Genomic DNA, 26555 nt, shown 5'->3' with positions numbered 1-26555 from the left:
AGGCCAGGGAATTTTGTTTGGCAGAATAATATTTTTAGCTACAACCAGCAGCGCTGGCCCCTGCGTGCGCTGCTGGTTGCAGCTTCTTGCTGGTTTTGATTTGCTGCTGGTGGGTATCGGATATTCTGGCTTGCGTTTGTCAATCCTGTCCTGCTGCCTGGGTCTGTCTGGGTGTTGCGTGCTGCTCTGCGTGCCCCCCCCCCCCCCCCCCCCCCCCCCCGCCCCGCCCCGCCCCGCCTCGCCTCGCCTCAACTGCACACTCCTCCTCCTGTCTGTGGTGGCTCTCTGCTGAGTTTGCTGTGCGCACAGTGAAGGGTGCGGAACAGCCAGGCTTTTTTACAGCGTTCCGCGTGTGTTTGTCACCGGCAACGATGCTTCCAGTTGAGAATAATAACAACTCCACGGTGTGGATGTGCAGATGTGCTGTCGCAACCGACACGGAGCGGCTCAATTGTGGGAGCAGATTGGCTGCTGCAGGCACAGCTGCAGTAACGTGCTTCAGCATATCGATGCATACGGATGCGATGCGATTTCCGTTTCCATAACGACTTCTTCTTTGTTTTTTCCTTGCCTTTCTGTTATGTGGAGAGCACTGTCGCCACCTAAGGGTTCTGTAAAATAGGTTATAGACCTCCAATAGCTACAATAGTTGTACCAGAGATGTATCAGGGATTGATCCACGTCCCACCGTCAAAAAAACGCAATTGACGACAACCGTCGTCATTGGCACTCTACGTCAGTATTTGAATTGACGACAGCTGTCGTCATTGGCATTCAATGAGTTAAGAGGCAGTTTTGTATGTAACTCTTACATTTTGATTAATCATTCATTTCTAGGGATGCACAATATTGGATTTTTTTGCCAATATTTTATTATGATTATTATGATTATTATGATTATTATGATTATTATGATTATGATTATTATTATTATTATTGTTGTTGTTGTTATTATTCTATTATTCTCATTGTACATTTTCTGTATTGTTATTATTATTATTATTATATTATTGCCGATGCCGATACCATCATATACACGTCTCCTGTTAGTAGTGGAATGAACACATTATTATGCCTACTCTTATCATGATGGCCCAATGGCAGATGCAGACATAAATACAATGCTTTTCAACATGTACACAAATAAGAAAACTACTTCAACTTAAGACATGCTATATTTAAATGTATGTAACAGTTTCTTTCAAACAGAACTGTAAGTACATATATTTAGTCAGCAGCTTTAATGCAGAATGCAGAAGCCACGCCCTCTTCCGGGTTATTCCATAGACCTTTTGTAAAAAGCGTATAAAATATTCTTACTTGGTCAAACCAAGCAATTCAGCTGTACTTAAAATCACGAGAGAACATAGAACATTTCACTCGGACCAATTTTTTTTTTTATATATTTTTATTTTCTTGGGGGGGGGGGGGGGGGGGGGGGGGGGGGGTGCTTGGTTTGACCAAGTAAAACTATTTTTATAAGCTTTTTACAAAATGTCTTTGGAAAAATGAATGCCGGATGAAATCCCTTGGTTCGTATGCCTAACCCGGAAGAGGTTAGGCAATCATGTGATTATTGTCTGAGTGCATACCGTTCTCTGTAGCTGTATCCCAGGGCCTCCTCAGAACACTGGCCTGTCCAGCAGCTCCTCTCTCAGGGCTCCTCCACAGCGAGGGGCTCCCACCTCTCAACCCTGCTGCTCACGCTCAGCTCCTACCATCAGCTACAGAGGGACCACACCTTTAGGCAAGGAAACACACGCACGCATGCACACACACACGCGCGGACGCATGCACACACATGCGTACGCACGCACACGCACGCACGCACACAAGCACGCGCACACACACACACACACACACACACACACACACACATACAGATCCCAGCAAACCAAATGTGGGAAAAAGATCATGTTTGTGTGCGACAATGTGGGTCACATTGCCGATGCTTTGAGGTAGTCTAAAATTGAGATGGATAATGTCTATCTAACTTACAAAAAACATTTCTATTCTCCCCTCTCTATGCTTTGCCTTCTGGTTAATAAAAACGTAACAAATGTATTTGATTTGAATGCAACTTTCCAAACTCCCACGCTAGGTAAATACAGTAAGCACAAAGGGAAGCTCAAGTTTCACACTGCTTCTTCTCCAACACATTGGACTCAAATGTGTAGGCTACAATAAAACCGAACAGACAGGTTGCTGACATGAGAGTCATGGCTGGTCCAGATACTAAACACATGGCAAGTTTGTGCCTTCCAAACACCATAAAAGTTAGGCAGACTTTTCTAGTAGAACAATATAATACTGAAGTAGAACCGTAGTAGTAGGGTACATAATTACAGGTTCATCTGAACAAAACATGAACTAACATTACAATAAGAGCACAGCTTAGAATTACATTTATACATGTCCTTTGCAATAGCAGCAGTGTAGTAGTAGTGAAGAAGACATCTCAAAGACTGGATGCTGATGAGAAAGATTTGACGCTGTCTTCAATTGTGCCAGTTAACAACACTTGAGAGCTTTGTGCAAAGATGCACTGTTGCATGAATATGGATAATTCATTCAAGAACACTCAAGTCATAGAATTAACTTAATTTTATTGCATAAATGAATACAATGAATACAATTATGTTTGGCGTTGAAGGCTCCGCTCTTATAATTATTTAATTAATTTAATATTTAATTTAATATTTAATTAATTTAATTATCCCTGAACTCGGCTCAGCAGCATGCTACGCCGAGCAGGGAGAGCAAGCAAAATCCCCCATGGGAATAAAATATTCCAGATACATTTAAACCATAGAGAGTAAAAGAGGGAGCCTAAAAGCAAGACATGGAAACATGTTAATTTTTTGAGCCATGCAGACTCCAGAGCTACAATACATGATAGCATTTGATCTAAAAGGTGGAGGCTGGGGTGGAGGGGGCAAAGCGTTGCCAGCAGCCGCAAACGATCAGCAAGGTGGGGAACAGATCAGTGAGTGAGAGGCGGCCATATTTAAAAGGACCGCCTTGATGTGAGAATGACTGTGATTGGAGAATGGTTAAACGATGAACCAAACAGAGGCTGTCAGCTGGTACAGCTGGGGTGTAGCCTATGACATCATGGGCTCTATCGTTGCATCGGCCTATAAAATGCGCTTAGTGCCAGGCGCAGCCCAGATTAGTGGGTGTGGACCAGCGCACTCAATATTTTGGTGTCGGCGCTACACGCGGCCTTAAGCATTATAACCACGCCTTTTAAGCGTAAAATTATGCACAATCTGCTCATTGGGGAAGTGCAGTAAACGAATCACAAGCTTCACTTTTAAGCTCCAATTTCACGGAGCGATCCAGTCCGGCTTCAGAAAAGCCGAGGGCTCTGATCTCCCCCCTCCCTTTTATCCCCTCTGTCTGTCTCCATATATAGGCTATTATTCCATATTATTATGCTTCTCAAACCAATCTAACTGCAGTTTAAATACTGCAAGCATGTAAATACGCTACACTATAGCAAGATCAAAGTGAAAAGAATGTTCTAAACACATCAGCTAGAAAAATATAGCCTATCGCTATGATGAGATTAGATTGCTGAAAGTTTGTCCAGAATGATATCGTTTTTCTACCTTTTCTTCTCCCCTGCTGCACAGGTAGGATGATGCACATAAATATAGCCTACATTATGTAAAGTCATTGCATAAATGTGTTTTTATTGTAAAACTAAAATGTGAAGTAGGGCCAATTTATTGGAGCGGACATCACAGTAGGACATGACAGTAGAACCGCGTTACACTGTCACTCATCTAAATCACGTTAAATCTGCAAGGGATATATATAGCCCCAATATGACATATACTGTATGTTTCACATAGGGTTGTGTTTTGATTTCGATGTTTTATTTGGTCCAATATTGAAATGTTCTACAATTGCAGGTTGTGTTAACATTACACATTATTTAGATCTACCTTTCTATCTATTTCGGCTCATTTGGTTGCTATTTATTATCGAAATGTATTAGCCCAATGCATGCTGGGAGATTTCACATTTGTGGCTTTGGAAGCCAGGCAGTGAACATTTGTTTGGCCAGAATTATCTCATTTTCTCTCGCCTTTTCTTCTCCCCCACTGCACAGGTAGGATGATGCAACAGCCTCTGAATGTCACGGGCTCAAAACTGTCATGTTATAAAAAACTGTCATGTTGTTATACTATGTACGGTACAACAACTTATTTTTTCTATCAGACTTGTGCCTGTCTGAGTGAGGGAGTGAGAGAGAGAGAGAGAGGGGGACAAACTGAGATCAGCAGAGCATAAGCTGTGCGTGGAATATCCGCAGCGCACTGAATAAGGCCTGGTTTTCAAAAGCGCAAAGCGCTAAATTAACGCCAGGGGGGAAGATATCGTTAGGCCAGTATTTAAGACCGAAACGCCCATTCTGGCCTATTCTGGCACTGCGCCACGCCTGTTTGGCATACAGCGCATTTAACCATGTTGCTATCTTCCCGAGGCAGGCGCAAGGCGCGTTTTTTTTTGCGTTTAAGGCCAGTTTCTGCGCCTAAGGCCTGTGGGAAAATAGAGCCCCATGTCTTGAATGAACTAACGCAGGCTTCATCTATCATTAGTATGGGTAAGTATTTGGCCATTGGTATTGTTATATTTGCTACTACTGTAGGTACTGGGAATACTCACGCATCTCTCTGAGGCTACAGTGTGTCAAGTTAACCGCACTATCCTGCATATTCTCCCGCCCAGAGCCATAGTGTGCACAGACAGGAGCAGCTGCCTGCGTGTGCTCCCACCCCCCCCAGTCTCGCTCTCTTGCTCGCTCTCCCTCTCTTTCTCGGTCTCTTCTTTCTCTGTATTTTTTTGGCAACCTAGTTTTAGATGAAACCATGTCCCCCGAACTCATTTCATTGGTCGCCGCAACTCCTTCTTCCTGAAAACGTGCGGCAAGTTAAAAAATGTGGTTAAGATTAGGGTCTGACGAGCCGCTTCTTTTAAACAGTTTGATGCCCATCGTTTCATTTCAGAGGGGTTCGTCTAGGGCATATGCCGATATTTTATTTTGAAGCCTCTGTGAGCCGATAACGATGGCGTGTAGATATCATCATGCATCTCTGATCTCTATAATTATCATGACATCGATTTTAACCATATGGTCCATCCCGAGGCTACGGCTTGCTCTCATGGCGCAAGCTATAGGTTGAGGCCACGTCTCGTCATAGACGCTGGTTTAGCTGCCTCAGTCTGGCTGGGGGCGTGGTCAGGGTGGGCTAAAAAACCCTGTTCTATCCATTCAGCAAAGTTAGAATTTAGCTGATAGCCCAGCCCAGGCAGACACGATCGGGGATTTAACCACTGCAGTAAATGCACATCTGAGCAGACGTTTTGTGTTCTGCTCTAGAACCCCCAAACCTGTAGTTTAGAGCCACAGTGCCGTCTTTTGGTGAGTCAGCCCATGAGATATGGACGGTTTTACCCCACTCGCGCAGCCCCCACGTGATCTGCTCTCAGAGTTCCCAGTCACTAGCGTCTAGAGGTCGAGCCATTCAAATCGATTTCTGGGGCGATTGAAAGACCCGCGCAGACCCGCAGCCAATGAGTGATGGCGTGACTGCCAACATCAGTCCTGCCGTGATCGGCCAATCAGAGAGTGCGTCTTTGTCAATGACGTGTAACAGCTGCAGCGGCTTAGCACTACCTAGCCGTTAGCATTTGGCCTCTCTAAAGCAGAGGTTCTCAAATGTTTCTCAGCCAAGGACCCCTTACAAGATAGAAAATATACCGGGGACCCCCTCATTCTGATTTGTGATTTTGGGCTAAGCTTAATTGTTTCCACGGTAACGTGCTTGACTTTTAATTTGATAGGTTTGTTATTAGAATGTAATCCATGAACCATTTTAGATTTAAAGCATAAACTATTTTCGTTGAACTATGAAGATTTTGCAAAAAAAAATATATATATTTTTTTTTATTACATTACATTTACATTACGTCATTTAGCAGACGCTTTTGTTTTGTCCAAAGCGACTTACAATATCACAATTTGTCAACAGTCCAGAAAACCACTATGCAACACAATCAATGACAGCCAAGATATTTTGATAGACTAGCACCATGTAGGAAGTAGTTTGAGAAGGAATAAGTAACATGTAGCATTTTATTTTTAGCGGGTTATCGGGGTACAAGGGTTAATTAATAAAAAAAAAAAAAAATTTATTTTTTTTACTTGAAAACTTTTCGCGGACCCCCTGGCAAAGTGCCACGGACCCCTTGAGAACCACTGCTCTAAAGCATAGCTCCCGAGCTAGCTACTAGCTATATGGCTAGCTATATGGCTATGCAACTACGTTGAGGAAATTCAAGTGAAAACAGCTGTTAATGTTAATGTGGGAATCATGGTGTTGCAGATCGGTGGGGAGAATGATAAAGATGAGGATTTACATGGACGCTGTGAGCTTGTGTATGCAAATCCAGAGAACTTGATGAAAACAAAGTGGCGAAATATCCTGGCATCGGGTACACGAAAATTAACGTTATTAAATGCTGTAACGTTAACGGTAATTCTCATGTGTATTGTTTATTTAGCCTACTCAATCTCTCAGCCCATTTTGAGGCTGAACCAAATGACCAGTCCGGCTGCAATGATTGATTTGTGAGGTTAATGGCAGCCAACAGAACTTCATATTGTTTCCATACTGTACTACTGTTCATACTCAAATTGTACTTTTTTGAATGGAACCGAATACATTTTTTTTTGTTTGATACTCTATTCTGTTGTATTGTCATGTGAGAATGAAAACAGCTATAGTAATAGTACCGTAAATTCCGGACTATAAGCCGCGGCTTTTTTCCCGTTTTTTGGCCTTTTTTGGCCCCTGCGGCTTATACAACGGTGCGGCTTATCTATGGATTTTTTCCAAAAAATAAATAAAATAAATCTCTCTTTTTTAGCACTCTTTCTAACTATAAATCCACTTCTGTTTTAATTTCCTCTCTTGCCCTCTTTTCACCACACCGCGGACACTGTGTGCACTGTAAAAAACAACACAGGTGGTGTTGTGTTATGTTGTTTTGTTGAAATGTTAATAAATGGGAGCTTCCTCAAACAGCCATCTCTTTCCCGACAATCCCCTCTGTGCATGAACCCTTACATATGGTAATTAAACATTAAAACACAATTAAAAAAAAAAAAAAAAAAAAAACATTAAAACACCCGCGGCTTATAGTCCAGTGCGGCTTATATATGTAAAAAACAGTCAACTTTGCAGGTGCGGCTTATACTCCGGTGCGGCTTATAGTGCGGAATTTACGGTACTTCAAAACAGTGGTTCTCAAAATGTTTCCACATAAGGATCCTTAAAGTGAATAATGTGATGCTAGACTTGTGCTTGTTTATTTAGCACACGTAATAGTATAGATCCCCGTTATGAGGTCTGTTGATCAAAATAACACCTATATCGAAATCGGATTTTAGCGGACCATACAAGCCGGGGCTTCAGAGCTGATCACCTGGACACATTTTACGGCGGAATTATCTGATAAACTTGTCTGTGCAGCTCTGTGGTGATCAGCTAATGTCTTCATAGCATTGTGATTATGATTTAATGCATTATGGAAGATAAACGCTGGTTTAACATAATTAAAATAATTCCCTACCAAACATGTAAAGTGACGCTTCTGGGCAGTAGACCATTTGGGCATAACATTATGAGATCACCACATTTCAATAAATATAACGTTTTTGCACATTTGAATGCTGCTGGTTGTTTGTTTAATGCTGTATATTGGATATTTAAAGCTGATACACAACACAATTGTGTTGAGGTAATTCCGCAAAGCTCAGTTAAAAATATAACATGTAACACTTGGCACAATCAAATGTAACTTTTTCACAGCAATACTGTACAGTCCAGTGGTACGGTGGGCTAATTGTTTGAATTATATCTAAATATATTTGCATGGTGTAGCATGTAATGCAGTCTGTTAAGATACTGTAGCTAGATACTCTGACACAGAAAGGCAGACAAGCTAGCAGCAGGGATCTTGTCACACTGATTCCAGATAAACTCGTCTGTCTAGCCAGCTATACAATATTACTGTAGCCTACATAATACCACAAGCTAAATGCAGCATATGCCAATGTAAGGCTGCGAATGAGGGCTAGGTGTGACAGGAAACATGTCATCACAGATTGTCTTGAAATATAGCCCAATTAATTATAGTATTTAATAATCTTATTTGTTCCAACTAGAAAATGTTCAGTTTGTACTGTAGCAGCAAGGTGCTCTGAAACACTAACATTTTAAAAAGTCTAACATTAAGTCTTTTTGACTCTGAAGAAGACAGATTATCTGTCGAAACGTCACTCAGCCCCTATTAATAAACGTGCAGACAGAAAAGAGTGCTTCATGTGTCTTTACTCCAGGTAGTCTGTGTGAAGTGCCCAGGTCAAACTTTTTTCTATGTAGGTTACACTATAACAGTTCATTGATTGTTCTTTAAGAGTGTCCCACATCTGTTTTGTTATTTTTGAATAAAAAAAGATTATATACCACTTGTCCTGAAATGTAATATGTCATGCATAATTACTTAGATTTTCTGACATCACATTAGGAGGGGTTATGCATTGTCATTTATGCTGTGATGGTAAATAAAAGCCACAGATATAAATGTCCCCATTTATTACAGGTAAAACCAAACATGAAACTATACTAACAAGTACTGTACATAAAATGTAATTGTTGCACAATTGCAGTTTTATAAAATTTAATGATATGTCCAGGTGATCCATAGTCAGGGTCCCTACACATCTCCAAAAATTCCAGAGCTTGATTTGTTTTGAAGGTTTTGTCTGGTATTCAATATGATTTATGCAGATAAGACAGCGTGTCCCTGATAACTAGATCATATCACTGTATAGATGATGACTGTTCTTCACAGCCACAAATATCTCTCCAGATCTGCGGCCATCTGCAGCAGGGATCGAGGTTTGGGTCCGTGTAGACAGTTGTCCTGTTCCTCGATCATTCCCTGACCACCGTCACAGGAGTCATTGGCAGAGGCGATGTTCTCTCTTCTTGGAAGCTCTAATAATATAAAACGTAGTAGTTACTGTATGTTACACGTGGCTAACGTTAGCTAGCTTCTGACATGTTTTTCTAGAATTCATTAGATCGTTAAATGCTCCCGTAATCTAGCTAACGTTACCTCGCTAACCCACTACAGCCGATGAGGAAAAGTCAGTCATTTATCGAATGTCTTTCTTACCAAACACAATTACTATAATTATTAATTACTATATAATTAATATATAGTGTGGCATATACCTGTGAATAACATATTCTTACCTGGAAATCACACATCGATCCGTAGGCCAGCTCTGAGTCTGTTTACATTTCGGGCGGAGGGGCTGCATGGGCACATTGGTTGTAGCCATTTGCGTGCTAGCAGTACTGAAATGAAAAGTGTTAGCTCATGTGCTAACAACAAAGGTCGCAGAGTGATGACGCCATCTGTTGCACTGCGGATGTGCTCTGTGTGCTAAGCTGGTTGGCTGATGGAGTGGTCTATCAAGGGAGGTACACCCGCCCCTCCCCGACGGCAGAAACCGGTTTGAATGGCTCAAGCTCCAGACTGTAGTGACTGAGAACAGGTCTGAGAGCAGGTCACGTGGAGGCTGGGTTTACCCAGGCTACTCGCGTTTGTGGGCGTTCCCAGACATGCGGACTGTCTCTATGCAATCCTGTAACAATTTTTTTTATGTATTTTTATTTTATTTATTCATTTATTTGTATTGTTGCTGCCATTGTTGTTTTTGTTGCTGTTGTTGTTTTTCTATTCTTCTGTCTCCGTCTAGTATACCCAACTCTATTCTACCGTGTGCAATTGAGAGAGTCTGTTATTTCAGTGTTGCTAATGACAATTGTTTTTATCAACCTGTAAAATTGCTGAATTAAACAACTTTCAACTTTAAATTCTTTCCCCTTTAAATGGATGGATGGCCCGGGGGAATTCTCGCTCTCGCATTACGCTGCCTTGACCCCTGTCTCCCATGGATTCTCCATCACCTCCCGACCTGGGACAGAGTCTGGGCTGTTGGCATCATGCCCACTAAGTGTCCTCCTACCTAGGCCTCGAAAGAAAACCTAAGATTGAGGGGGAAACAGTTTCAAAGAAAAAAAACAAGAATTTAGGAATGAATGGTCAGGAGAAAAGCAAGCTTTAACGACACACGAGGCACGGCTTAGGGACTGATCTTAACGATATCCCACTCCGGCAGTATGTAAAGCAGCATATGATCAGCTGAGATCATCACAATCAGTGTCATTTTTATTCAATTACTCATCCACAAAGATGGGTTTATTGCTACAGTACACTGCACAAAACCCCTAAGAGTCCAGAGATATGATTGCCAAAATATTCCAAGATCCAAATATAATGATATACATCGTGGCTACTCTCCGATCATGAGAGGCACAGATTTCATGTTCGGAGCATTCCAACTCCAGAATGGGGCCACGTTTTTAAACGTTATACTGCTAGAATGTGGAGTTCATGTCATGCCAGATACTATCTCATATTTGCAAAATATCTAGTCAGAAATGGACAGCTGCAGAAGATTCACTAGTCATGTCCCGTGTCAGGATATTGCATAGATATGACCAGTAACCATGTTTGAAGTAGGAATGCGAGTGAATTCTGCTGTCTGGATATTTCAAAAATATTACTAAAGTCATTTTAAGTCATATCTGATTATATCTGATATGGCAGATTTCAGCAAAAGAATATGCATCATAAATGGTCCGTATTCTCTACGGAATCTCGGAGATATCCAATTGTAATATTTCTGGATTCGGGCCCTTTTCGCCCAGTCAGTGCTAGGGAATGATGGTGTCTTGCCTGCTTCCCACAGAACTGACCAGACAGAGGCACAAACCAGTCAGGAATCAGGACTGGCTTCGCGACTCCAAGGCCGAGGTGAGCTTAATAAACCTTAATATCAGCAGCAGTTAGTAGAATACAGCCTGGGTTTTGTTATTCCCAGGCTGCACTGCATTGAACAAATTGGTACCAAATGTGTTCGAGTGCCAAAACAGTTTAATTTGAATGCTCTCAAGCGTGATTTAGATGGCAAATGTCAGCTGGCTTGGCACCGCTCACGTCTGTAGGCTTCTGGTGAACATAAGGAAATGTGGTTGGCTGGTTAAGGCTGCACTAGTTTTACATCAGCACATCAGAGCTTCTTGTGTGTGTGTGTGTGTGTGTGTGTGTGTGTGTGTGTGTGTGTGTGTGTGTGTGTGTGTGTGTGTGTTCATGCCAATTGGCTAAATGGGGCTGATGGGTGTTGGGGGGAGGGTGAATTTCTAGAAACTAGATTATTTCAATTAAAAAACAAACTAAATTGTAAAGAATGTGTGTACTTTAGCCATCTACTGTATCTGTGTGTATACAGAGCGCTGTGTGGACCCCCACCTCAGGCAGATATACACAGACCCTCCACTCACCCTGACGCCCACCTTCAGTCCCTGGGTGAAGGAGTACCGCGCCGAGGTGCCCTTTGACGTGGTGACGGTGCGAATCTGGCCCGAGCCCGTCAGCTCCGCCTGCCGCGTCCACCTGGATGAGCACAGAGGACCTAGGTGAGGCCAGTGCACTTCCCTCTAAAGGCCGTACGTGGCACACCAAGTGGTGCACAGACAAACAAGGATGGAACATGGAATCTGACCAAACATCTCCAAAGAAGGACAGACAACAATGGCACAACAAACAAATATCTGTTTTTTTTCCACACAGCAAAATAAGAATAGAATGAATTAAACAAGTATATGCAAACATTGACTATACATGCACACAATATTCAGGTTTTTGCCCATATTCGGAAAAAGACAATATTCCGACTGAATGAATAATCCACTAATATTCCCGTTTACATGCAGCCGTAGCTCGCCTTCCTCGACATGTCAGGGAGGGGGCGGCGGGCGAGTGAGATGCAGGTAGCAACAGCAGAGTTTTTCTCTTGAGAATAAACAGAGCAGCCCTGACTCTATTCTTACAAGCTGGTCCATTTCAGGAGCCTCCTGCTGAAAAGTTTGGCGTTGCGATATTTGCGCATATCCCAAAACCTGATATCCAAGTTTTTCATATTAAAAGTAGGCTACCCCTTACGAAAAAGTCACATGTGGAAATCACATGTGATTTTGAAATATGTGGTTTTTGGACACACGTTTCGTGTGACTCAACCACATGTTTTAATATCACATGTGGATGTTCACATGTCAAGCCACATGTGGAAGTCACATGTGATTTTGAAATGCCACATGTGATTGACATGTGGTTTTAATTGTGTGGAATTGTGTGGAAAATCACATGTGATTATGGAATATATGTGGTTTTTGGACACATGTTTCGTGTGATTCAGACCACATGTGATTGACATGTGGTTTTAATATCACATGTGGGAATATTCACATGTGGATACTCACATGTGGAAAATCACATGTGATTTTGGAATATATGTGGTTTTTGGACACATGTTTTGTGTGATTCAGACCACATGTGATTGACATGTGGTTTTAATATCACATGTGGATATTCACATGTGGGAAATCACATGTGATTCTGGAATATATGTGGTTTTTGGACACATGTTTCGTGTGATTAAGACCACATGTGATCGACATGTGGTTTTAATATCACATGTGGGAATATTCACATGTGGATATCCACATGTGACCTTGAACCACATGTGGTTTTAGGACACGTGGTTTTGTTATTCCCTCCACATGTGAATATTCCCACATGATATTAAAACCAAATGTGATTCAATATGTTGTGGACCACATGTGGTTTTGGCACACGTTTTGGTTTTTCACATGTGATTCAACATGTGGTTGAAATGTTTAATTTCCATGTCCAACAACCACATGTGGTTCAAGATCACATGTGGGAATATTCACATGTGGTTGAAACACATGAACCTTCCAACATGTGATCTTGAACCACATGTGATTGTTGGGACATGTGTTACATGCCAATTGGAATAACATGTTAAAAACCAAAACACATTTCTCCAAAACCACATGTGGAAAACATAGAATCACACATGGTTTCAACATTACATGTGGGAATATTCCCATGTGGATGGAATAACATGAACAACAAATTCACATGTCCTAAGATCACATGTGGGAACATTCACATGTATTAGTAGACAACCACATGTGAATGATCCCTTCTTTGACACATTTTCCACATAATTTCAGATTACATACAATTTGACACATACCAGTAGGTTATTTGCAACACACAACACATGTACAAGAATAAAATTATCTTATTTATTAACAAAACTTCACCTTTTCATAACTGCATTTATCATACATCTCTAGAAAAGGGAGTGATTGACAGATCGCATGTACAGTGATCACGGAACAATTGCAGGTGAAGCTGCAGCTCTGATGGATGAAAAATAAAGATGGCAACAGCCACCACTTCAACTCCAAATGGGAGACCAAAATCAAAGGGAGTGATTGACAGATTGCATGTACATGTTCAGTGATCATGGAACAATTGCAGGTGAAGCTGCAGCTCTGATGGATGAAAAATAAAGATGGCAACAGCCACCACTTCAACTCCAAACGGGAGACCAAAATCAAAGGGAGTGACTTGACAGATCGCATGTACAGTGATCATGAACAATAGCAGGCGGAGCTGCAGCTTTGGGAAACCCCCCAAGGATGAAAAATAAAGATGGCAACAGCCACCACTTCAACTCCAAACGGGAGACCAAAATCAAAGGGAGTGATTGACAGATTGCATGTACAGTGATCATGGAACAATTGCAGGTGAAGCTGCAGCTCTGATGGATGAAAAATAAAGATGGCAACAGCCACTTTTTGGGGAGTTTAGCTCGATTGCCATTTTGTCCCCACTTACCCTAAATATACACTGTCTTTACGGTCACTCTCGATGCAGTATGGAGAGAGGGGTCATATTTAGCGATACAACAGTGGAGGCGGCACTACCGTTCAAAGGCAACAAAACACAGCGCCTAAAGCTCTATGCACATGTGTACATGTTGTGACTAGTTTATTCACCATGCTATGAAATAATAATCCATAGTTGCATGAAACATTATTTCCATAGTAAATCCATACCGGGTCACTTCCTTGTTTGTCTGTGGACAGCGCTTCCACGCATGCGTTATTTGCACATGCGCTGTACACCCGGCAGCGATGTTTACTAAATATTTATTTACCTCAAAAAATTGTTTTTCTGCATTTTGGATTAGTACCCGAGTCACAAGATGTACATAGAGCTTTTTGGCACTTTGTTTTGTTGCCTTTGAACGGCAGTACCGTTCTATCGCTAAATATGACCCCTCTCTCCATACTGCATCGAGAGTGACTGTAAAGACAGTGTATATTGGGGGGATATGGCAATCGAGCTAAACTCCCCAAAAAGTGGCCTATCCCTTTGTAATAACTATGCTAGGGTGTCATGTGAGCTTCTTGTGAGCCTTCAGAACTTGGGGCTGTCATGTCCCTTTCAGGGACAGCTTCCTGTGAGACTTCAGAACTTGGGGGTGTCATGTCCCTTTCAGGAACACCTTATCTGCCGCTGACAAGTCTTCTGATCTTGTTGGTTCCCCTGTGAAAATTTAAATATCATTAGAATAGCCCTGTGAAAATTTTAATATCATTAGAATAATCAAGGCAATTTCACAAACATACTGGGGTATTACAACCAAAACTAGGCAAACCTAGTGTAGTCCGGCTGTGAACTGAAACATTTGATTCAGGACTTTATATTCACAAATGGTCCCATAACTTACACAAAATCTATGATGCATAGAGCAACATTCTCAGAATTTTGGGCAACACCCTATGCCCTAAAACAGATGCTGTAAAATGTGCCATGGATAATGGATGGAGATGCAATAAATCCAACAGAAAATGCTACAACAGAATCTGTGCCCCTACGCCCCGACTACAATTACAGCTCTATTATGAAACGAATACAACCCTAACACTGCAGGGGAAAAAAGAGCGATACAGGCAGAGAGATACACCAGATATCAGACCAGAACACTAATTGAGCACAGATCGGCTCTTCTCCTTTCAGAGAGAGCCTGGAGATGCAAGGTTAGCCTTCTTCTAATGGCTTTTCGGCAGAGAGGATGATGCCTTGTGGCACATCCCCTCCACCCCTTCATGCTCAGAATGCCCACGAGTTTAGCCTCAGGCAGGAAAATGTTTATCACATCACTGATGACATCACAATCGTGACAGACACCGCCAATTTTAATTAAGATATATCAATATAATATAAGCATGAATTAAGGTCAGGTTACATTCTATACGTTTTACACCCAAGCCCTTTTCCCACATGCGCTTTGTACCGCAAAATGACCGGTACGTGGTCTAATGCCTGCATGTGAGAAAGGCGCCGTGCCGGTATAAGCGCGACCCCGTCGTCGCGGAGATTTCACCACTTTCCAGCCTGTCAGAAGAGCGGTATGCGCTTTAGCGGATACTAGTGAGAAACGGGTGCAGTCATTTTCCGCGACACTCTCATGGGCGAGGTGTACACACATTGCTTAATGTTCCAGCGGGCATAATCTAATCATTCGCGCACATTAAAGCAAACTGGCGAAATGATCTTGTGATAATAAGAGCAGTAGCCTATAAGTCAGCTTCATGTGTGGGTGTGCTGTGCTGATTTTCCCCTCTCCTCTCTGCTCGCTCTCTGGCCACAGTCCGTCCTCCTCCTTAAGTCACAGCCCGACAGGGACTAAGCAAATGCACGAAGCGAAAGTGGAAGTATTTTGCTTACGTTGCCGACAGCCAAGGCAAGCCCGGACACATCAAATGAAGCCAGTCTGTAAAAAGTGCTTCAACGCGATGCAGGTGAACGGATAAACAAGCAAACTTATTTCACCATTCGGAGTTTTGCCGACACGTCACTCCCCACCCGCTCTGCAGTGCCGCCCTCCCCCCCCCCCACATACAGGCAATTTCGCTGATAGATTCCCACATGCCAGAGGAGAGGTGTGAAGGGAAATGTCCGATATTGACTTACAGGTAATTTTCCGGTATGCATGTGGGAAAACGGCTCCACTTTCAGTGATAGAGAAAACTAGAGAAACTTACTGTTCTTTGTCGCACTGCCTCACATCCTTCAACTTCTGGGCCATGCACTGTCTGATTAGAACCTCACTGGTGTTTGGGAACACAGCTTGCACTTGGTCTGTTGGAACAACAACAAAATATAAATTTACTTCAAGGTAAATTAAATTAAATAACTTAAGTTAACAAACAAAACAAAAAGACAGACCTCTTGACCAGAATATTTATTTTACACTATATTTTAGGCACTGTGTTTTGTTGACTTTGAGCCGCGATCCGCTTGGTCCTGTTTTAGTGCTGTCCATTTAACTACTGCACACCCCGACCCTCCAAACTGCACGGACAGTTGCTGTGAAGACGTGTATATCGATGTTTATTGGGGGCGATATGGAAAATTCGCTAAACTCCCCAAAAAGTGGCCTATCCATTTAAGTTTTTCAACTTATATCATCAAATGATGGTACTAACATGCATTGTCTGTGATCAGATTGCAATCCGATAGTGTGCTTGAAAACATTAGCATACCGTTGTTACAGAGATCACGGGTCCCAGGCTGCTCCGCCGTTTCATGGGGAAGGGGTGGGGTGGTGCTGGTGGAGGCAGCAGTGGCTTCAGGAGACGACAGGAGAGACAGAGGCAGAGGGAAAGACAGTAGAGAGGCAGAGAAGGAGACAGGGATAGAGGTAATTATCACCTGACACTAACATGCATTTTTTTTCTGAGATCAGACTGCAGCGCATCAGAGTCAAAGTAGCAAAAAATAAATATAAAAAAATATAAAAAATAAATAGATAAATGTATTTATTCCAAATCTATTTTTTTGACTAAATAATATTATATAGTATTTGTGTATTTAAATTAATATCCTTGCTTCTTTGTATACCACTATGCTGAGAACATCTGCACTATATTTGCAGAGCCTATTTGAATGTTGTTGTTTTTTAGTCACATTTGCAGGGTTCTCATACCTCCTAAAAATCAAATTCAAAGACTTTGCAAGGAATTTCCAGACCCAATTCTCTTAAATTTGAGGGCCGGGCAGAACTTTCAAAATAATGTAATGAGAACCATGTGCTGATTTTGTAAGGACTAAATAAGGACCCTACCGTTGTTGGGAGAGGGGACAGGGTCCCAGTCCGCTCCGGCACTTCGTGTGTGGGTGGGGTGGTGGTGGAGACGGCAGTGGCTTCAGGAGACGACGGGAGACACAGGCAGAGAGAGAGAGAGGAAAGAGAGACACAGAGGAGAGAGAGAGGCAGAGACAGGGATAGAGGCCATTGACGCCTGGCGTATTTTCTGTGATCAGATTGCAATCGGATAGTGCTTGACCACATTAACCTGATTTAATTTACACCTGGTAATAATGTATCTCCAGTGTTCACATTGAAATCAGGTAAGCTCCATAGCATAGAGCAGTAGAAAAACTGCAGTGACTGTTGTATGTGGATTGAGAGGATGCATTGCATGTACACTTGTGTTCAATGTGGTCACAATTAGAGATGCAACGGTATGAGTTTTTGATATTGGTATGATAACCTTGGACAAAAATACCACGGTTTCACGGTATCGCGGACCTTTATGTGTTATTGTGAAATCTGGCAACAAAAAAATAGCCTACGTAAAAAAAATTTGCGGTTGAACCAAATGCATTTTATTTTATTTAATCTAATTAACTCATGTAAAATTAAAACACACATGCTTATCTTTTGTCAAATCGGATTGGACACTGGACATAAATGATTGTTTCAATGTTAATGCGCGCACACACACACACACACACACACACACACACTTATTCGTATCCAAAAGTACTATAGGGCAAATATTAGAGATCCAGATATTTTTGAAGAAAGTTGCTGTACAGCACAGTCTATGATAGAACAGACACTGGATGCTTGTGTGTATCCATCCTCACTCTGTCTTGGGGACGTTTAGCCTACACCCTTACTTTCAAGTGGTCAAGCACTACCCGATTGCAATCTGATCACATCTGATCACAGAAAACACATGTTAATGCCAGGTGTAAATGGCCACATAGAGACAGAGGGGGATAGATATGATGGGCACCACTGCTAATTATTTAGCTAAAGCTAGCTACAGCAGGGTTCATACAGACATCACATTACAAGATTACATTTAAAGACTTTCAAGTACTCTTTCAAGCACTTGGTTTGGAAATAAGCTATTTTCAAGGTGCAGTACTTGATCCCCCCCTCAAAATCAAAGCACTTCAAGGAACCCTGTTACAGTGAATAAAACAAGTATAGCTACACATTCACTTACACTATAGGCAGCACACTGCATTAGAGGGGATTTAGAACCACAACCCTTATGATATTAACAGAACTTACCACAATGTATCCAGAGGTTGCACTGCAAGAGAAACGGAAAATTCAATCTTTAGCAAGCTAACTTTTGACAAAGTCAGGCCTTAACAATAAAAGTAACAAACAGCACTTGCCAGATTATGTTTCCACATATTTTCCTTAGCATGGGAAGCTGCCAGCTAGCTCACGTTTTATTTTCTGTGTGCTGGAGGCATTTTCATGGCACAATTGTGTCAAACAATGCACTGTTAGCAGCATGCAATGCAGACCTTAGCTAACGTTGCACTAATAGACTACTGTTGCTCACGGAGGAAGAAAAAAGCATTGTATCTATGAATGGCAGGCTTACTACATGCTGCATAGCTTACGTTAGCTAACAGCTAGCTAACAGCAATTCCCACACAACTAACATTAAGCTAACTAACGCTAGCAAACTGTGATAACAATACCATGACCTCAACCACGAGTGCTCGTCTTATTTCCTTCAAAGCCCTTCAACCAAACCATGTAACGCTAGGTTAAGCTAACGTGATAGCCTAGCTACTTCAAACCAAGTTATTCTGTGCAGCTGGGGCTAGCATGCAGTAAACGTTAGATGCCCTAAACCAAACCATAGCAGTTGTTTTTTAACATTTGGCACGCAATGCAGACAATATATATAACATGCGCCATGTCGCCATCCAGGCGTTGTTGCTCGCTGAGACAAGAAAACTGCATTTTAATACATGCGTATCTGACATATGCTACTGTTACAGGTCTCGGGCTGAGATCCCATAAACAGGTAACATCCTGTAAAAACAGGAGAAGGAATGAGACACGGACAAGGTGCTATGTTTACTTGCAGCTCCGCTCATCACAATTTATTTTATATTGTGCATATTTTTTCTTTCTCTTTGTATTTTGTTTCCATATTTCAATGTTACTGTAACAATTCACATTTTCATCATATCCAAAAATATCATCAAAACAGGCTATAGTCACAATCTTATTCACATTCAAAATAAACAAACATTTTCCATGTTCCATTTCCTGAGTTAAATCAGTGTACTAAGGCATGAATAAATCCTCATTCAGTCTATAAAGTTAGCTAATGTTTCATTTACCACTACATTCCCACATTAGGCTACTAAGAAATGCAGAATCTCTAGGTTTTAACCTCTCATAGTGCAAAGAAATAAACGAAATTAACAGTACTAGCAACTACACATTGCTACTATGGCTGTGCCATTTCAATGAGAACATATGAGCTGACTTACAAAAACGAACTTTTAACAGATCTAAATTCTAACTAACATCACCACATATTCACTAAAACAGTTGTGTTCCCAAAACAATAATGCTTTACCAAAAGAAAGTTATTCCAAAAACGAAATGTGCTGGAGCCACCTCTTGCATGGCACCGTAACGCCGGCGTTACGTTTCTGATTTTTTGCTGTTTATTTGTCATTTATGTGATTAATTAGGTAGTTAATTCTGAACAATGCTGTTCATGCTACATACCAAATTAACCGGCTGAATCTTGCGCATCGAACCATGTCTTCCTTTTTCAGATCAGATCAACACAGCAGAAGTTATAGCTGTCTTTGTACAAAGACAAAGACAACATTTCAGATTATTTGGCTTTTTCAAATGACTTTTTATAATGGCTTTTTGGAAATCCGCCTAGGTATCTCCCTACAAAAACCACTGCCAAATACTCATGTTTTGGTATTTTTTCATCTTCTTTGAGTTGGGATGTGGTAAGGCCTGTGGCTATGTCTCCATTGGGTTTCTAGCCATAAATACAACAACCACAGGTAACTGTTTACACTGTAAAAGTGTTTTTTATTCTAGGCGAGAATCAACCACTGTGTTTGAGCTGGTGTTACTCAGGGTGAGTAACACATAGAGTCATTCTGACACTTGGAACAGAAACTTCAAAGTCTTACCTTTCAGAAATGGTCAGGCAGTTGTCTGTAACCCTAGCGGTTCAGCCACAGTAAGCATTTTAGTTTGGGTATGTCGTTTTCACCATTTTCTTCAGAAATAGGCCCCTTTAGAAGGGGTTAGACCTGTTTGGCTTTTACCATGTTTAGAAAGAAACGTTTACAGCCGGCGCCATTTTGCATCACGTTACAGTACAAACAAAAACGTTTTTCTACTTGTTCACAAAACCATCTAAATGCAGTCATTACACTTGCAAAATCGATCTACTACTTAGTTTAAATGTTAAGCAACGTGTATGTGCAGTTGTACAAGTGTTAATACTTTACCAACCTGTAAAAACAGGAGAAGGAATGAGACACGGACAAGGTGCTATGTTTACTTGCAGCTCCGCTCATCACAATGAGGAAGCCAACGAGAGTCCGCTTGTAAAAACAAAGAGGGTCCGTCCGAGAAGCGCACCAAGTCACACTGCCCCCTGTTGGCAACACCAAAAACTCCAAAGTGAATTAAATCCTGTCATTTCACTAACAGGCTATAGATGACCCTTATGGCTGATTTTAGATTTTTCCCCTAACAGAAATAACATTGTACAAATAAAAATATATACACAACTACATAAATGTGACAATACATTGTGTGGGTGTCACACTACGTTAGCTAGCTAGATGCGAACGTTAGCTGTCGTCTATTCTGAGCTGACTGAGCCCATTACGTTAGCTGTCGTCTGTCTGGCCGAGTTGTTTTAACCTAAAATGAACGGCCAGTTTTGAAGAAAAACGTTACCAGTATGTAAAAATGTTTTGTCCTTACCTCAGACCTCAATGGCCTTCACTCAGCACGGGACAGCAGTGCCGTGCGACTGGTGCAACCATATATCTATGGGTGCAACTGCGGAGTGTGTTAAAAAGAATTGGAGGGAAATTAACAGATACTTTTATTCTCCGTTGTCAACACTGCGCATGCGCATGGATGTTTGATCTAATACTAGAGACTTGATGAAAACCACAAATTAAAGACTGATATCCCGCTGCCACTTTACGTTGTATCCGACAATAAAAAATGGTTCAACCATAAATATGAATAAAAAACTTTATATTAGATTATCAAATTATTAATTTTCAGCTATTGGAGTGGATACAATTAAAATTGAATGAAAAGCTGCATGCTTTTGTTTTATCAGTGCACACATTAAATTCTCACATGTGGAAAATGTTATTCACATGTGAATAAAGCATAATCACATGTGCGATTGCACGTTTCACATGTGACTTTGACACATGTAAAATTATCACATGTGGAAAATGTCTTTCACATGTGAATAAATCATAATCACATGTGAGATTGCAAGTTTCACATGTGACATTGACACACATAACATTTTCACATGTGGAAAATGTCATTCACATGTGAATAAATCATAATCACATGTGAGATTGCATGTTTCACATGTGACTTTGACACACATAACATTTTCACATGTGGAAAATGTCTTTCACATGTGAATAAATCATAATCACATGTGAGATTGCATGTTTCACATGTGACTTTGACACACATTAAATTCTCACATGTGGAAAATGTTATTCACATGTGAATAAAGCATAATCACATGTGCGATTGCACGTTTCACATGTGACTTTGACACATGTAAAATTATCACATGTGGAAAATGTCTTTCACATCTGAATAAATCATAATCACATGTGAGATTGCAAGTTTCACATGTGACATTGACACACATAACATTTTCACATGTGGAAAATGTCATTCACATGTGAATAAATCATAATCACATGTGAGATTGCATGTTTCACATGTGACTTTGACACACATAAAATTATCACATGTGGAAAATGTCTTTCACATGTGAATAAATCATAATCACATGTGAGATTGTATGTTTCACATGTGACTTTGACACACATTAAATTCTCACATGTGGACAATGTTATTCACATGTGAATAAATCATAATCACATGTCAGATTGCACGTTTCACATGTGACTTTGACACACGTAAAATTATCACATGTGGAAAATGTCTTTCACATGTGAATAAATCATAATCACATGTGAGATTGCAAGTTTCACATGTGACATTGACACACATAACATTTTCACACGTGGAAAATGTCATTCACATGTGAATAAATCATAATCACATGTGAGATTGCATGTTTCACATGTGACTTTGACACACATAAAATTATCAGATGTGGAAAATGTCTTTCACATGTAAATAAATCATAATCACACGTGAGATTGCATGTGTCACATGTGACTTTGACACACATTCAATTCTCACATGTGGAAAATGTTATTCACATGTGAATAAATCATAATCACATGTGAGATTGCAAGTTTCACATGTGACTTTGACACACATTATACTTTCACATGTGAACGTTTTTATTTCACATGTGAATAAAGCATAATCACATGTGAGATTGCAGGTTTCACATGTGACTTTGACACACATTATATTTTCACATGTGGAATATTTCATTTCACATGTGAGATTGCACGTTTCACATGTGAAAGTGAGTTTTCACATGTGAAATGGAAGATTTCACATGTGAATTACATGTGACTTTTTCGTAAGGGACGTTAGGCCAGAGTAGGAGTTGCGTCATCTCCATTCACTCGAATGGACATTTTTTATTTTATTTTATTTTTTATTTTTTTTATTTTTTATTTATTTATTTATTTATTCATTTATTCATTTATTTATAAACCTCCAAACATTTTGGACTTCCATGGGCGCCACTCTCTCTTTCACTCTGGGTTAGGCATGTTTCTCATCTCCTCCCGATGAGAAATGTGGGCTTTTCTTTTCGCATGCCAGAGATGATGGATTATATGCTTATATCGCCTCTTCTAGCGCTTTCTAGCACACATCAGCTGACCACAAACAGGCAACATGCGTCGCAAACTGCGAGGGGGTCATTCCCCATTCAACCCCATCTTAGCAGAGAGAGATAATTTTAATTGTAAAAACCCTTCATTACCCAAATGCAATCCGTAAGCAGCCCCTTCGTCTTAAACCACTATCCTTCAAACACTAGTTGACATTGCATCATAGTCGACTAATCGTTCATCTGTGGTTTCCGGAATAAACAATATAAATAAATGAATAAACAAATAAAGAATTGAACATAGATTTGTTTGAATAATCATTTTCTACGTTATGCTTTGTCAAATAAACATAATTGAAGGTATTTACAGACGGAAAGACTCCCATCTATGTAGTTACTGCAGTCAAACTCTCGGTATCTCCAGACAAGTTTCTGACGTTTAGAGACTCTTTTGTAAACACCCTCTCAGGGCCAATCAGGACTCTGCTATTTCACATAGCCCCAGGTTGCTCTCGCTTACATTGGCTGTTATTGAGACCTTTTTGAAAAATACTAAGACTAGTCGACTACTTGTAGTCGGTAAATGCATGTAGTGAATGCTCTCTTGTGACACTGCTGCTTGCCTGCATTTCAATCAGGAGAGACTAGAGACCAAAGGATGAATAAAGTGATATTTATTACAATAAAGTGAATAATTTACTACAGAAAGAATGATGAGAATAAAGAATTGTTATTAGTCTTTGGCGGTTAGACACCGCAGGGAGATCTTGAGAGAGCTGCATCAGCCCAGATCAGCATCCAGATATACAGTATCCCCCTGCAGTGTCTAGATACTGGTGGTGCTGGTGATCTCCTTCTGAGACTGATGAGACTCTTCCGACTGAAGAATGGGATAGGTCTGCGATGACCGGGAGGAGAAGGGGAGGAGGAGGGTGCGAGCCTGACAGCAGCGATGATTGAGAGGCTGAATGAGACAGAAACAAGCATATTTAAGGAACCCGCCTCCAAGCGATTGGCTTATGACTGGGTTGTGGAGCAACGTGATAGGCTTACACTGGAGGTGCGTAGGGTGAGAGGTGATGAGAGCAGTGATGTGACACTATGCAATTGGTTAACAGAGACTGGGCGGCAACCAGCTGATTGTTCATTGAAACCCGGAAATTGACAGCTTATTATGATCTTGTGAGTAGATTGAAGAGTGGAGATATAAAGTGAATTAAGGAAGTGTAAAAGATATTATAGTCTTCCTGCTTGAACTTACGTTGAGAACTACATTTCAATCAGGAGAGACTAGAGACCAAAGGATGAATAAAGTGATATTTATTACAATAAAGTGAATAATTTACTACGGAAAGAATGATGAGAATAAAGAATTGTTATTAGTCTTTGGTGGTTAGACACCGCAGGGAGATCTTGAGAGAGCTGCATCAGCCCAGATCAGCATCCAGATATATCCCCAAAAGATAGGCGAAAGCCCAGAAAACACAGCACTATGAATTTCCCAAATGGAAATGAACTTACCAGTAAGAGACGAACAGGCAGTAATATCTTACCAGGAAGGCGTGATCACTGAGGGATTAAACATAATTAAGCATGGCAGAACATATATCATTGATTAGAGGCAGCAGAATTTCATGAATGAAAACAAGAGCACCCTGAAATTAGCATTAGGAGCATAACCAGCAATGCTAGTCTGTTAGAACTGACCTGCATGATTAAAGTCAGCCATGACCCAAGACAGTAACGACTTGCAGCTATGACCAACATGCATGAACATGTCAGCCTCAAAAACAGATTAGATAAACATTGGTTAACAAAGGATTTCTTGTATAACTATAGGGCAGGCTGTTGATTCTATTATGAGACCACGTATTTGGCTCTGGTACTTTGTTTTAATGTATGTTATATGTTGTTGTGTTGTATTGTTTTTTTAAATGTATATTACAACGTGACTTCTTTTTATTTTTGTACTGAGTGTGAGTCTGGTGTAGAGGACTATAGTCCTGTACCAGAAATTTTCAATAAACTTCAATAAACTTGACATGGGGTCAGCACTGACCAGCATGATAGAGTTTAAAGTCAGCTATGACCAACATGCATGAACATGTCAGCCTTGACATGGGGTCCGCACTGACCAGCATGATAGAGTTTAAGGTCAGCTATGACCAACATGCATGAACATGTCAGCCTTGACATGGGGTCAGCACTGACCAGCATGATAGAGTTTAAGGTCAGCAATGACCAGCAAGACCTGCAGAGTTAGCACAACAATTATCACAGCCCAATAATTATCCCCAAAATATGTTAACACGTTCACTGCCGTGGACGAGTTAACTCGTCAAGCAGAAACCAATGCTTGACTGCCGTGGACGAGTTAACTCGTCAAAAAAAAAAAAAAAAAATTTGACGGTGGGACGTGGATCCAAGCCCCCTACGTCTCCTATAAAAATATGGGAGCCACTGAACGTGTACAACCCATTCCACCGACCCACTAAGTGGCGACAGTGCTCTCCAGACTAGAGAAAGCGAGCCAAAACTGCAGGGAAAAGCGTGAGGAAACCATTCTCATACTGTAGAATGGTTTGGCGAAAACGCTTTCGCGCTGGCCCACAACGGTGGCGCACAACGGTGGGGGGTTCCAAAAATAGACTGGGTGCAACACACTTTGAAACACGCAGCATAAAGCCCAGAATCGCAAAAGCTTCATCAAAGCTCTCAACCAACGAAACCCCATCCAGGCTCGCCCGACGAGGGGCCGCCAGGCAGCAGACAGGCAGCAGAAACTCGCTTGTGACACACCCGCTGCAGAGCCAAGGAGGTAGGAGGAGACCGCCCACGGAGGGAGGAGTTTGAAGGAGAGGGGGGTGCGGGTGCTGTTATGGAGGAAAATACTGTTCTAAACTATTCTGCCCTCCAAATCAAAACCGCAGTAACTACAATTTTGGTCAAAATTGAGTTATTATTGAAATTGAACTTTTAGATATCTGTTTTATCATGTGACAAATTTTCTAAGTTCAGTCTCGCTCTATATTTGAGAAAACACAGTATAAAAGTTGCAGTAACTACGAAATCCAACCAAAAACCAGACAAAACTGCAGTAACTACACTTACTGCAGTTTGATTTGCTTTCACAGAGCTTCAGCTGGACTTAAACAGAGATAAACGCAGTAACTACACTTTGAGGTGTAGTTACTGCGGTTCAGACTGGTTTTTGGTTGGATTTTGTAGTTACTGCAATTTTCCCGCTCTTTCCATAACAAAGCCCAACATATCAATCACTCATAATGGCACAATCTGTTTAGTTAATCCAGTCAATTCCCAATATGAGAG

At 41.1% G+C, this 26555-nt stretch overlaps 2 protein-coding genes across 2 annotated transcripts in view; one reads left to right on the top strand and one right to left on the bottom strand.

Moving 5' to 3' along the window:
- cped1 (cadherin-like and PC-esterase domain containing 1) overlaps positions 1–26555 on the top strand; it is a gene marked incomplete at both ends in the record, with an annotated part of 146348 nt that overhangs the window by 45447 nt on the left and 74346 nt on the right. Inside the window, 3 exons of the mRNA XM_083662827.1 lie at positions 1605–1747; positions 10904–10968; positions 11444–11630. Coding sequence (XP_083518953.1) covers positions 1605–1747; positions 10904–10968; positions 11444–11630 — 395 coding nt within the window. The remainder of the gene's footprint in view (positions 1–1604; positions 1748–10903; positions 10969–11443; positions 11631–26555) is intronic.
- Positions 13629–24954, bottom strand: LOC310791302 (uncharacterized protein; the record flags this gene model as incomplete). The annotated part of the gene is made up of 7 exons (XM_083652990.1): positions 13629–14640; positions 16143–16239; positions 16644–16727; positions 17225–17304; positions 18470–18491; positions 20702–20761; positions 24933–24954. 7 exons carry the CDS (start codon positions 24952–24954, stop codon positions 14601–14603), a joined length of 405 nt encoding a protein of 134 aa, XP_083509116.1. The 3' UTR covers positions 13629–14600.

This window comes from Poromitra crassiceps, assembly GCF_964638095.1.
Source record: "Poromitra crassiceps genome assembly, chromosome: 2".
NCBI classification, from domain to species: domain Eukaryota; kingdom Metazoa; phylum Chordata; class Actinopteri; order Beryciformes; family Melamphaidae; genus Poromitra; species Poromitra crassiceps.
This window is presented reverse-complemented; position numbering and strand designations above follow the sequence as displayed.